The sequence below is a fragment of the Oenanthe melanoleuca genome, chromosome 7, assembly GCF_029582105.1.
Source record: "Oenanthe melanoleuca isolate GR-GAL-2019-014 chromosome 7, OMel1.0, whole genome shotgun sequence".
Classification (NCBI taxonomy): domain Eukaryota; kingdom Metazoa; phylum Chordata; class Aves; order Passeriformes; family Muscicapidae; genus Oenanthe; species Oenanthe melanoleuca.
This window is the reverse complement of record NC_079341.1, coordinates 3,893,961-3,907,985: the sequence shown is the minus strand read 5'-3', so window position 1 is coordinate 3,907,985 and position 14,025 is coordinate 3,893,961. Positions and strand designations below refer to the sequence as shown.

The following is a 14,025-nucleotide window of genomic DNA, read 5'->3' as shown; positions in this document are numbered from 1 at the left end:
GCTTTAAGGTGTGCTCCCAGTGGTAAGTGGGAACTTTATATCAGAGCAAAGTCCACCTCCAAGGGTGCTTTAGTTAAAGCACTGAGAAGGAGAAACAGCAGAGGCTTCCCTGGCTCTCTGTAGGGGCTCCCATGGCAAGTCCTGGCTGTGCTCCCTGGGACAGCTACACTCCAGCTCTTGGCTAGAGAAACTGTCAGCCCTTCCCACTCCTAAACACCATCTGACTGCAGGAAATCTCCCACAAACAGAGTCCTCTCTCTGGGTCAAGCTGCCAAGGAGGGTGCAGAGCAGAAGGGATGTTTCCTTTGGGTTGGTTTTTGTCATGCATTCTGAAAGGGTCTGGTAGGATCTCACCAATGACATCAGGATCTCCCAAAATGCATTTGGAAAAGGCACATATACAATAAAGCATATACCTTACTACACAATACTATATATATAAATATACTTTCTCAAGCTCTCCAGCTGCCTTAGACCACAGGCCATCAATTTTTGCTTTAAAATGCTACTAAGCCAAGCTAAGATGTGAATTACTAGCAGAAAAGCTAGTTTCATCACCCTTTTCCTAAAATCCCACACTGATTTTAGGTGATTCTGGCAGCCTGCCTCCTCCCCCATCATTACATTATGAAGCAGAGCAAGAGTTAAGGAAAGGAATTTATCCAGAGAAGGAACTGTATTACTGTAGCTCCTGCCCTTGGCTGAAAAAAGCACCTTTGCTGCAATTATCTCCAAAATTTCTTTCTGGAGGAAGGAGTGTCTGTTGTCTGGCTTTTTCAAACCAGAACAGGCTAGCCCAGGACCTGGGCAACAGTAATAATGCCCCATGAAAGCCCAATTTTGAAGGGTTGGGTTCCATTACTGACCTCCTGCCTGACAGCACAAATTTAGGGAAGCCCTTGTAAACAGAAAGAAATTTGGAAACTCTGACAATTGAGAATTTCTCCACCTTGCAGTAAACATACTTTAGGCCAACACAGCTACTTTGTGGGCTAGGTACTCACATTGCAGAAACCAGTATCACTAAAAATCAGACAAATTAACCCATTTAAAAATCTTCCTCTCTACTACAGATCACTACAGGTTAATGCCTAGACACCTTTCACATCACATCATAGATGAAAGCACTTTTTAAGGAGAATAAAATTATTTTAATCCCATAAATTACTGAGTAAAGAGCAGGCTTTACTGAAAAATGCAATATATTTTGATGTGCACTCCTAACTGATTACAAGGAGAGGTGGCTGTAAAATTCATCAGTCATAGCTGCAGATATATAGATAATGCCCTTTGCTCCAAGGATATGGATCACACCAAGAGCAGAATAAGCAGTCACACTTCTCTTTAAATTAATAGGCTTGTAATCCTCTAAAATGAGTGCACAGGCTCGTTGTTTTTTTTTTTTGTTTTTTTTTTGTTTTTTTTAATGAAAATGGGGAATGCTCACAGGTAGCCAATTCTAAATTTGCAAATGCGTGTTTCTAACCAGAAACCTGATTCCAAGAATTTCAAAAGAGCCCAATAAAAATCAGCCAGGTTCGATTTCCAGCACTGAACACTCAGAACAAACGGATTTGGAGGCCAAGGATTAGCTACTGAAATTCCTAGTACACTATGAATGACTAATGAACTTGATGAAACTCAAGAGCTTTTCTTAGAAATCCAATTCTGCAAAGAGCAAGCAAGAAAAAACAGCCAAAGAAATCCCTGCTGCCCCATTTTGCTCACTTTTGTGAAAGGACAAACCGCATTACACAAAGCTCTCTAATAATTTTCAGTAGGAATTGAATTCTAAAGTAAATGTTATTTCAAAATTTTGTTCAAAATTTGAACTAGAATTTAACCTTTTTCTTTTCCTAACTCTAGGATAAAACTCTTCAGTGACTGTTTAGAAAAGGACACTGATAATAAAAAATTAATGTGATCCCTCAAGTTTCTTCCTCTACAAAAAAATGTAGTTCCTATAAGATAAGTCCCCAGTGCCTCCCTAGTTCCCTGTGCCTGTGACACCAGGACATAGAGATGTCACCTGCTACTGTCAGATCAAGAAGCTGGACTTAACTAAAGCCAGGTCCAAAATCAGTGATCCTTTAAACATCTCCAGAATACACCCCACCAGAGAGACCAGTGAGTCATCAGAGAACCAAAGTGCACACTAAGGAGCTGCAGATGTAATTGCAGCCAACTGATTTGTGGATACACAAGAGATTCTCTACCTTTCCCGTATTCCGGTGCTTTCCCAAACAAAGGCAGAAATTTTAAACACTTTTCCCCTAGTGCTAGCTATTCCAAGAAACCACAGCCCAATGCTCTTTCACTGACCACAGAGGGGAGAACGGAGTGGTTCCCCCAGAGACTGAAAGGATTTGCCAGCAACCTTTCTCTCTGGCTTGGGCTTGTGTTTTTCTGGAGGCCCAGGCAAGCCCAGCAACCCTCAAGGCCCAAGAACCTTTCCCTTTCCACTTTGTTCTTAAAAGACCTTTCCTGCCTCAGCAAATCACAACCACTTTTTTCTTTTCTGAATTTCCAGGCACCTCCTGACACAAAGCCCACCTCCCTAACTGCAGAGAACATGGAATAAAAGCAATGCCCTCCAGCATCTCCCTGCTTTTCTCCTGCACAAACTCTTCTGACTGCACTGTGCACAAGACAATGAGAATGGCTCATTTGCCCCAGTTTCCTCTATGTTAGGGTGAAGAAAGAAGGAGGGGGAGGAACCCAGTGACATTAAGAACAATGTTGGGAATAGATCTTTAAATCTGTCTCTCCAAAGCCTGCATATTCCCAGCCTTGATAGGTCTCACATTACACAAGATGACATTTCTCTCCATATTGTATTATAATTAATAGGCTACTGCAAGACTTTACCAGCTCCTACTTAATAGCATTGCAGTGCTGGGAAGCAGTCATCAGGTAATCTGGCCATGATCTACTGTATTCTTTCTAAACACAGGTTCTAGCTGCCAAGAATGTCACCATAAAAAGATTTCAATCAATACCACTCAGCTCCTACTTTCAAATGCTCCAGGTCTAGGAAGAGAAGAAGAAAAAAACCCAGTACCCTCAAAACGAACAGCAAACTGGCATATGCATCAAGTGCACAGATTGGAGGGAGCAGATGGGAATTCATTATGGCCTGATCTTGCTCTCTCTTTTATACTTTAGTAACTTTATCCCTTGGAAAAGGTCTCCCCGAGCGCATGGAGACCATGCGTGCGGAGGGGGTTAAACCCATCCACATCCTTCCATTCTCAAGCTGTGCTCTTGTTGCCAAACAACAACATTTCAATTGTGATTGGTACAAACAGTTGGGTTTCAATGGCAATCTGTCCCGTAGGCTTAAGCCCATTTTTTGCTGATGCAACTTGCTGGGTGGTTACTGGCTTTGTTATTTACTGAGAGAGAAAGAAAGGAAACAAAATAGATAAGTGGACTTGTTTTCTTGTCCAGTCTGTAGGTCAAGCACTCTCCCTGGAGTGTGTTTCTCCATTTGCTTTGCCTACAGGGAAATTAATAAATTAGGTATAAAAATGAAATCTTTAAGTCCAAATCAATACACAGCACCTACATCTCCATTTATCACTTTCTGAAGAAGTAGGGGAGGTTGTATGTGACCTGTTGGTTTGCTGGGCTTCTGTGCTCACTGGGAGCCAAGGCTACCCAGCAAAACCTGCTAATACTTTCACCCCTAAGTTAAGCAGAATCGATGACATACAAAAAAAAAGGAAATCAGTTGTTCAGCAAATTAGCAAGTAAGAAGTCAACAAGAGAAAAAACAGTCTAGATTCAGATCCTGATGTAGCTGAAGTAGTTGGGACAGTTCCATTAAATTCAATGGAGCCAAAAGGATTAATGCTGGCCAAGGTTCCGGCTCCTAAAGCTTTCCCAGCTGCAAGTCTTAGTTTAGGCTGTTGCCAAGAGGTTAACACTGTGATAGTAGAATGAGAAAGTATTTACATAATTATATATCTATATATACCTATATTTAAAGAACACTTTGCTACTAGTACTTTTGTAATTTTTAAATCCATAATTTTAACCCAAAAGTATTTCAGAAGAGCAGCAGAACCTCTTGAGTAAACTACAGACTCTTACCCACTCCTAGGCCACTTACTGTCCTAGAGGAAAGTTTAAATGTTATTTCTAAATGCTCTTTCTTAAAATTTAGGGTGCAACTAAAGAAATAAGGCTCCCAAGGGTCTCTAAGAAGCCAGTGAGACAACACATAGGCAAGGAGTAACAGAATATCAACAATTCTAAAAAAAGGTGCTTCATAAGTTAAGGAAAATAAAAACACAAAGCCTCAAACTTATCACAGAAGGCCCTCAGACTTATGAAACTAAACTGCAGTAATGTGGTACAGTGTTAAGACATAAATTTCTTTTTTTAAAAATTTTTAATTTATTTACATTCTAGAGGGGCAATACACACTGAACCCAGGAAAACAGCTCACCCTTGAAGGTAGTTTTGAAAGGAATATTGACTTTGATTCATGCTCCTAACTCTCTACAAGTTTTGCTTTAAAAATAATTGTTCATTCTGCAAAACAAAGTTCCCTCCCTTTCCTCCAGCCACTGAAAGCTCACACCGTATCTTCACATTAGAAAAAGGCTCTCCTCTGAAATGTTTGTACCTATTCCTGTGAAATTGCAGATGAGTGGCATCTTGTCGGGACTTGAAAGCACCTGGCATGGTTAGTGATAGCTCAAAAGAGGACACGGTGTACAACTGACAGAGACAGACACAGACTGCCTTCCAATTCCCACAGAAAGCAAGGCGGGTCACTCCCCAAAAACTGATGGCCACACCAAACCCCTCTTTTACCCATTCCCTTCCTTCTTTCCATTCTTAGCGCTGGGGCAGAGCGAATGAGGTTGGGTCCACAAAAAAAATAAGGTTAATAATAATAATTAAACAACGGCAACAACAACAACAGCAACAACAACAAAACAGGCGTCTCAATGTCTGAGGAAAAGTGGGATTGTAAGTGCAGTATTTCTTCATGTGCAGTCCTTGTACTTCATGGAGTCCCCTTTGGATAGAAGGCCTAGCGGAATGTGTGCTCGCCCCGCACTATGTGCGACGAGAACTCGTAGCGGTCCTGGCTGCGGTAGCCACAGATGTTGCACTCCAGCGGGTCCCGGTAGCCGTGGCAGCCCATGTGGATGGTGTACATGACATGGTCCAGGAAGAGGACGCGACAGTGCTCGCACTTGAAAGCCCTAATCTGCTCCCCTTCTCCGTTGATCACCTTGTACATATCCTTGAAAGAGCCCTTAGAAGCTTTTGTGACATCCAAAGGCTTGGCCTCCTCCTTCACGTAAGCCGGGTTTGGCTTTATCTTGGGGGTTAAGGCAGCGTTTCCTGGGTAGGACTGGCGGTCGTCGTGGCTGCTGTCTGAGTCAGTAGAATCCAGGCAGCTATTGCTGGGGGAGCCCTCTCTATCCTGGATTCGACTCTTTGGTCTGATGAGGGAGATGGGGCCATCCATGTTGTTCTCGTGGCTGTCGGCCGTCTCCCTGCTGATGGGCCTCTCTATCCTGCTGGGATGATAGACCTGAGCGTAAGCTGAGCTGATGACCGGGGCCACCTCTGCGATTGTGCTAGGTGTGTGCTGCATCAGGGGGTGAAGTGCCTCAGCTCCAAGGTAGGTGATTGCATTGGTGATGGCTTGGTCCATCATGTGAGACTGCATCAGCTCAGCCTCCTTCTCGTAGCTTAGGTTCATGTCAAAGGGGATGTCTGGATAGCCAAATCTCATGAACTTTTCACCTAAGAGATAAAAGCAAATGCATGAGCCAAATCAACATAATCACTGCAGTGTTTCATTGTAAAAGGGGTGGGTAGGAACAGAAACCCCCTGACTTGAGATGAAATTATTCCAGAGTCTAAAGTTAACCCCCTTCTCATTTATTACTGACCTCTTATAAAGTTCCTGTCCTGAGATGGGTAAAACAGCAACCTCACCAAGAGCTTTTTTTTTTTTTTTTTTTTTTTTTTTTTTTTTTTAATTTTTAAAATTTATTCCAAGCAAAACGTGGTGGCAGCAACTTCCAGAGCAATTCCAAATCTTCAGCTGGGCCTGACTGCGCCCACACTTCAAGTTAGGAAACACATATTAACAGCCTCCACTGCTTCTGCAAATGGCTTCATTCTTCATTCTTGGCCATGTGCTCTCATTTAACTTTTGGGGTATTTTTCTGCTGGTTAAAGGATTTACTTATTGTAGCTCTAAATGTGCCACCATAACAAGCCCCATGTACCTGTTGTTTAGGTTTCTCACTGTGCAGCCATTGTAAGGTAGGTATGAGGCACCCCAGATTGTGGAGGACATGTAAAAACAGGTACATGGTGCTTGTTATGGTGGCACATTTAGAGTTACAATAAGTAAATCCTTTAACCAGCAGAAAAATACCCCAAAAGTTAAATGAGAGCACATGGCCAAGAATGAAGAATGAAGCCATTTGCAGAAGCAGTGGAGGCTGTTCTTTGCAGTTTTCCTCCCTCAAAAAAAAAAAGATTCTATCCCTTTTGGACTGAGAAAAAAAAAAGACATACACACATCCCTCTCTTCCCAGTGTCTATTAAGGCAAGAAAACAAATAGAGAAACAACATGTATAGCTTAGTTTCACTTGGTAAAAGGCAAAAGCACCTTTCACTGACACAGGATAAATTTATACATAATGATGCTGAAGCTGGCTTATTCATCAGTGTGAATCCTAATGTAACATTTTTACATCAGTGGCATGACAGATGTGCAAAACCAGAACCACATGCTGGTACATCATAGCAGTCACAGGGCACCATGTCATGTATGACAGCTCTCCTTGGAGGTGAACAAATTGACCACTGCTTACAGCAGAGCTCAGCTCAGCAGCACTGCTTTTCCAGTGATGGCTTTGGAGTGTCAGGACAGCAAAGCTCATGGAATACTTTTTTTTAAACAGAAAAGGTTATATGTATATGATACAAGATACACAGGCTTCTATGTGTTCACACAAGCAATTAGCTAGTTGTTGACAGCTAACTTTTAAAGCTGATTTTATGAAGTCTGATAAATAATTTTGGTTGGTTTTCATTGTCTTTGTTACTTCACTTCCTTGCTACATAAAACCAGTCTTTTTTTCCCAGTAGCATATGTTAATAAATTCAAGAAGTCATTACTTACAAGTTGTTTGGCTACTCAAGAATTAAATTACTCAAGAAGCTTCTTCTATCACCTTTTGCCAAAATTGCTTGGAACACAATGTGTATAAACCACTATAAGAAACAGAACTGTAATCCCAAATCTCTTCCAAATTGCATTAGTACATTTCAACACAGCTATCACTCAGCATTTTATTTTTGACTATAATAATTCATTCCACTTAGTGTGGCTTATTCTAAAGTGATGCATGGAGAACAACCCTGCTGTCCTTAGAGATGATGCCTCACTTCTGCTGGGGAACTGAGCCCAGATTATCAAGGTAATGAAATGTAAGTCTAAAGTGAAATGCATGAATATTCCTACTCTCTTCAGCAATACTGTTCATATGGCTGGACACCATACCACGTTTGTGTACCTGTGATGTGTACTCAAGGATAGTCCTGGTAATCTACCATGACCTGTGGATGATTCTTGCCATCAAACATCCTTTTTTCAGTGTTTTGCTGTGCTCTGGCACAGACATGTTAGACAGCTCTGTAACTGCATGTGGCTCCAGCCTCCCATGAAACAGTGCAGCCCCTTCCCTAGTGGGGACTGAAGGACAGCTCCAGGGGTAAGTGTGCCTGGTGCCCATGGGTGTCTGTAACCTTCTCTGGCCAGCTGTGTCGTTCTTGTGTTTGGATAAAGAAATGGATCTGGTGAGGGTCTGATCCAGCTGCCAAACACACTGTCAGTCCTTTGTAGGCTTTATAGATCAAGAAATATTACCCATCCTTTATGGGCTACTCGGATAAATGATGCAAACCTTATTTTGATTCCTTTCATCATCCATGTTTAGTTACTCCAGCACAGACAGCAAAGAAAGCTGTAAATTGCCAGTGACCTGAATTATTTATTCCTTTAATTATGAACCAGTTCCAAAGATGTCAGAGCCTGAGAAATGGAGTGTGACATAAAAAAGTAAAATAAATGATAACATGGGAAGGAGAGGGTATAAAACACAGAGCTCAGAAGTAACCAACAGACCAGTACGATGTGGTTTCCAAATTAAATTTCTCTTTAGCCAATTCTGTATTTAAAATCAAGTAATCAGACCAATCATTCTGAATTTTCATTTAAACTTTGCTCAGCCTATTTATCTTTGCCCTACATTAGTGAAGTAGAAGAAAAAAACATTCTCCCCTCTGGCCATATGACATTCAAATAAACCCCAAAACAGGTATTTGAATCTAGATCAAAGCACACAGCCACAGCTGTCCTGTGATACCTGTAGTCCATCTCATCAAGTATCTGAAGCAGCTGCAGTGCTGGACCCTTGGGAGAAAGCTACAAGAAACCTTGGAGAAAGCCATTCCAGCATTTCCCCCTGGGGAAGTTTCTCCCTGACCCCCATTAACCAGAAGCTGACTGTAATTTGGCAGCCGGCTGATCTTCATCTGTTCTGAGACGCCCGTGTATTTTTAATTCTTACTCTAACAACCATGCTCTTATCGTAAGCCACATGAATGTCTCCTTTTGCATCCTGCCAGTTCTTAACCTTGGTGACATTCTGAGAGTAAGTTCCCAATTCCAGCTGAAAATACGTGAATCTGCTTCACATGACCGGCCTGAAGACGGCTGCTTTTAATTTAACTGGCGTCTGCCTCTCCCTCATTGAACAAGAAGCAAAAAGAAGTGCTCACACTCCTGCACATCACAAGCTCACATCATAACTGCCTCCACTATTTCAACTGTTTGGTAGGACTAGAACCTCAAGAGCAGATATATAACCAAGTCTCTCACATAGAAATGAATTCATCCTATTTGCTGTATGCTGCTTCCTTTCCTCCTGAAAATTAAGCCACAGGAGAGGCTGTGGTCCATAACCACTGTCCCTTGGAGACTGCTGATCAGAAAGAGCAGTAAAGCATTGATAGATGTAGCATGCAGAGATTTTAGCTTATGCTTACATGACCTTCTCATAAACACCATTAAGTTGTTTTGGACAGGTGCCACGCTTGCAGTATGCACTGGAAAATTTCCTGCAAGCAACAGAACCATTACACACTCTTCCTGACAGAGCTGAACAATATTTAATTGGGGAGAAAAGAGGAAGAAAAGTGAGGTCATGGTGGAGGGGAGAAGGGAAAAAAAAAAAAAGAAAGGCAGCCAAGTGAAGACTGCTGTTATTCAATCTAAACACTGTGATGCCACTAAAGATCAGAAAAATAAGATATGGTAAATATGAAAGAGGGTACTTTTTTCCTACATATGGAATGTGATATGTTACACTTATTAGAAAACATTTATTTATCTAACAACAAAGTAGTATAACCTGCTGAAGAGAGTAATAATGTAAATCTCTCAGGCAGGGATTTCCAGTCAGTAAATTTACCTCTGAACACAAGAACAACATATGGTCAATGGTGCATGAGTGGACAAGTAAAATCACCTTTCTGGTCTAAAAATACAGCAACATAGGAAATGCTGATGTCTCCCAGGGTTCCCCACGTGGGATGGATCATTGCTGGCCTAACCTTGGCTCAGCACTGATATTTGGGAATGGTCAGCTGACCAAGAGCAGCCAGGTCAGTGTGTCAGTCCCCCCAGGTGAGCTGCTGCACACTGCTGGCCCCCTGCTACTCCAAGCCATGTAACTTGCTTACAGCCACCTTCAGGGGTGATTTAACAAATCCATCTGAATCTGCATTTAGCTGAGGGGCGACAACTTTCCTAAATGGCTGTGCTAATTGCCTACAGTGCTCTGATCCTCTCTGCAAGTGTCCTCAGTGTATGCAGAATGAGGCACCCTTAAGCTCTGTGTGACTGCCCTTCCAGGAGTGAGCTGGAAAACGTCTATTACATGACTTCAGAGCCTGACACTCACCCCAAACAATTCTCTGTTCCAACTTCCCTCCTAAGAAGTTTTGCATGGCTTCAGTAGCAGTAAAAAGAAGCTTTAAGTTACAGCTCAAACCAAGTAAAATTCTCCATACTGTCACTGGTTACAAGCTGAATAATTTTAATACGTCAAGACACAAAGCAAAATATTAATTTTTCAACTAGGATTCTAAATCTAGTAACCAAAAGCCACCCAATGCTGTTTCATATCCATACATTAATAACTTTATTGTGTGCAAAGTGCTGCACTCAGAACAAGAACTTCTTCCAACACAAGTGATGTGATTTACTTCCTCATGCCAGTGTTATCAGACCAGTTGCTGCCAAGTGTCAGGAATTTAATACAAATTAGACTTGTTGTTTGTTTTTTTTAACACATATGGAGACAGATAATTATATGACAGTCTTAGCTTGTTTTTGTTTTTGCTTTTGTTTTCTGGAACAAGGAGAGGGAAGATGACAAGTCTAAATCTCAAAAGGGCCAGAGAGAAGTTTTTAAAAAACTACAAACAATAGCATTAAGTAAAAGGCTCAAGGTTTATTAAGGCATTTTCATGACAGTGGACTTCACTTTTGAATTCTCTGGACTAATAAAATGAATTCAATAATTATCATGATTTTTTGCTGTGATTTAACCACCCCCATTGCTGTATCAGAACCAAGTTGTGAGAGTGTTACATTTCCCCTAGTTCCTCTGGCTATTATAAATAGTACATAACCAATACCCATGCACTAAAAAGAATAAAAGGCTCATGTGCATCTTACCCACAAACTTCTGTGGGGTGGAGCTTTTACGTTTTCCCATGTTGCTTGTCAGCTTCTCTATAACAGCAGGTCTCTCAAAAGGCACCACAGAAATATTGTTGTCCATCACAGGCTCTTGTTCCTTACAATCTTCCAGAGCAGGTACTACATAAAACCAAAAAATGGCATCAGACAGGTATGGTCTACACTTCACAGACAACACCAATCATCTGAGCCCTGCTGACTGTGCAACAGGTGCAGCACAACATAAAGCAAGGTATAAGAACACATTGGGCATCAAGACAGCAACACCTGGAAGCAGAGCACATTCACAAAACATCTCTCCTCAGGAACATCTTATTTAGCAGAAATCCAACTTTAAGCATTTATAGAAGGGCTTGTTTTGTTCTGGACACTCAAGATCACCAGTGAGGAGGGGACACTTCAGAAAACTCACTCTGTAGGTGACATTTTGTGATATTCTCTCTTCAATACGGTCAGCTGTCACCAGTGTAAATCTTTAGTTATCATCATTCTTTGTGTATTCCCTTCACACTTACAATACAGCATAATTACTCTTATTATCTTTTTGCACCAATCTCAATCATTAAAAAAAAAATCCCACAAGGCATTGATGGGTTGTGTTTGCTAAGCCTGGCTGTGTGCACCCTAAGACACAGGGTTCTCCAATGAAGGATCAGTTTCCTAACCCATATTTCCTCTCTTCACACTGTAATGAGACTGTAAAATCAACACACACTGTACTGGAATTACAAGATTAATATCACATGGAAATTCCCTTCAGAATCATACACAGAAACTACCAATTTTTTTATTAATATTTTATCCCCTCAAGCACAGATCTAACAGTCTGCAAACAGAGTATTTCTGCACCTTATTTCACATCATCAGGGATCAGGGATCACCAGGGAGCATCCCTGTGCTAATTACATCAGGGGCAATGCTCATACTCTATTTGAGACAAAAACAAAAAAGCAGTAACTTCTGTCTTTACTCATTTTACTCCTGTGATTTTTTGGTTTAGGGAACAAGATGCTCAAGCTAAAATGTAGGAATTGCACAGGCTTCTAACCAGAGTAGTGAGACACTTGCACAGGGTTTTATGCCACTTGCTGATATAGCCATTCTTAAGCACCTACAAAGTACTTTGGTTTTGTTGAGCATCCTCTTACAATCATCCTCTTACAATCAGTGGTACCAGACTGTGGATCAGGCCTGGAGAGTCCCAGTCATTTGCAATATATATCAAGTGTGTAGCTCTGCTCTGCTGCTATGAGTTTTATACCAGGCTTAATTATCCTGCATTCATCCTCAGAAAGAAGCAAGAAGAACATGAGAGGGATCAGCCACCAGTCCATGTGCTGATGGGATGGCTTGGGTATGAAGAGTGGATGGCAGATAAACAGAAACTGGGGTGATCTGGCACAGAGTTCCTACAGTTTGTAAACTGGGAGGAACCCATTGCTTCTGTGTCTTAGATCAGGCTCCCAGTGAAGTGCTGGGTATTGCAGAGGTGGCAGAGAAGGATGGCACCCTCCTGCTCTGCCAGCCCTCCTCCAGTCTCTCACCATGGCAGCCTTTTGTGTCACAGACACCTTCTCCCAGACAGTGCCATAAATGAACACCACCAGCCCACTTTCCTTCCATGTGACTGCACTGCCTTCAGGATCCTGACATGGAATAATCACCCCCCTGCTCCTAAACACAGCTGTTTGCTAGCACATAATATACAAGAAATGGGGTGATAAAAGCCTTGTCTCTGCCTTCTTTCTAGTAAGGAAGAGCAAATACCAGGCAATTTAAATACAAAACAGAGTATCTGCTCAGGTGAACTTCTCAATTCAGACATCCATAATAAGAAAACATGGCAATTTATTCATTTGATTCCATTTGTGCCTCTGCTGCTATGGAAAGCCGAGTACTTTGAGGCTTAGAATCTACCATATGCTGTAAAATGATTTACTCTGTTGCTTTTTTATTTGTACAGGATGCTCCCCCTGAGAAACACAATGGTTTCTCATTTACAAGGCAGTCCTGCTGGCATCCCTGAAAGGGAGGGGAAAAAAGCATAAATATGAAACGAATCTAATGTTGCAACAAAATGGGATGCAGTGTTCAAGTGACCTAATTAATGCCCAGTGCAGACTGGGAGGCCTGGAATACTTTAAGAGCTAAGGGTAAAGCTTTAAGGTTAATTAAACACCGTGCTTGGCCAGGAGCTATCTGCACCACTCAAGTATTCACCACGGAGATTTGGGAAGAAAGGAAAGATGGTGTCTGCTGATTTTCACTGGGAACTGGCACCTGAGTGTCCTTTTTGGCTTACCCAAGCTCCGTGGATGCATGCACAGGCACACACACTGTGAGTCCCAGGATGTGACTGCCATGGGCCATGCCCACCTGGGTGCCACTTCAAGGATTGCCAGCCCTTAGTGCAGAGGACACACAAGGCTGCAGGTGTGGTACAAGGAAGGTGCTCAATCCTTCCTAGGAGCACCTTTTCAAGGCATTCTGAACCAGTTCAAAGCTCCAGATTACTTTAACAGCCATCTGAATAAGCCCCCAGTGTAGTGACATTTGTATGGTCTTATAACAATTAAGTAATAATTAAATAATTCTGCTGCTGGGCATATGTGTGTAAAATTTCCTACACATAATTTGAAACCTTTCTTCCATGAAAAATGAATAGTGCTAAAAAAGACATCTGCTCTTCTCTAAGCCAGGCAAAAATCCTGCTTGGACTCATTTGAAAACTAAAATCATCAACAATAAAAGCATTTTCTTTTCCATCTTTCATGCTGAAGGTACTTTTCCCCACCTCAGAACCCAACTCTATAATCCAAAGCACTTCTTTTCTGTAACACAATCACTGAATCACACCAATATTTATGTTACAACAGAAATATGTGACCAGAGTGTGTTTTGTTATGCAGATTTCCTGGGAGAAGGGAAAGAAGGAAATAGTCTAGTTTCTGAAATCATTTAAACAGCAGGTAGAACTGGACCAAACAGATGAATGTCACATTTCAGAAACCCAAAAAGTTACGTATTACATTGACAATTCTAGATACATTAACTTTCATTTCAATTTTAAAAACACACAAATAAAGGACACGTAGCCCAGCCTCCATTTTTCAAAAGAAAAAACCAAAATAAGAAAGGGGAAAAACAAACTGATCACACACAACTACCAATTCTCAACAATCAGCTGCTCTGTAGTAGAAGCTCGAGT

At 41.6% G+C, this 14,025-nt stretch overlaps 1 protein-coding gene across 4 annotated transcripts in view; it reads right to left on the bottom strand.

Annotated features, from left to right (window-relative positions):
* Positions 1-1,414: 1,414 nt before the first annotated feature.
* The window catches only part of IKZF2 (IKAROS family zinc finger 2), a 111,425-nt gene continuing 98,814 nt past the window's right edge, over positions 1,415-14,025 (bottom strand). For all 4 annotated transcript variants that reach the window (XM_056496583.1, XM_056496587.1, XM_056496586.1 and 1 more), the window contains 2 exons: positions 10,794-10,937; positions 1,415-5,772 (listed from right to left, as the gene is read on the bottom strand). In XM_056496583.1, coding sequence (XP_056352558.1) covers positions 5,048-5,772; positions 10,794-10,937 — 869 coding nt within the window. In that variant the 3' untranslated portion in view covers positions 1,415-5,047. The remainder of the gene's footprint in view (positions 5,773-10,793; positions 10,938-14,025) is intronic.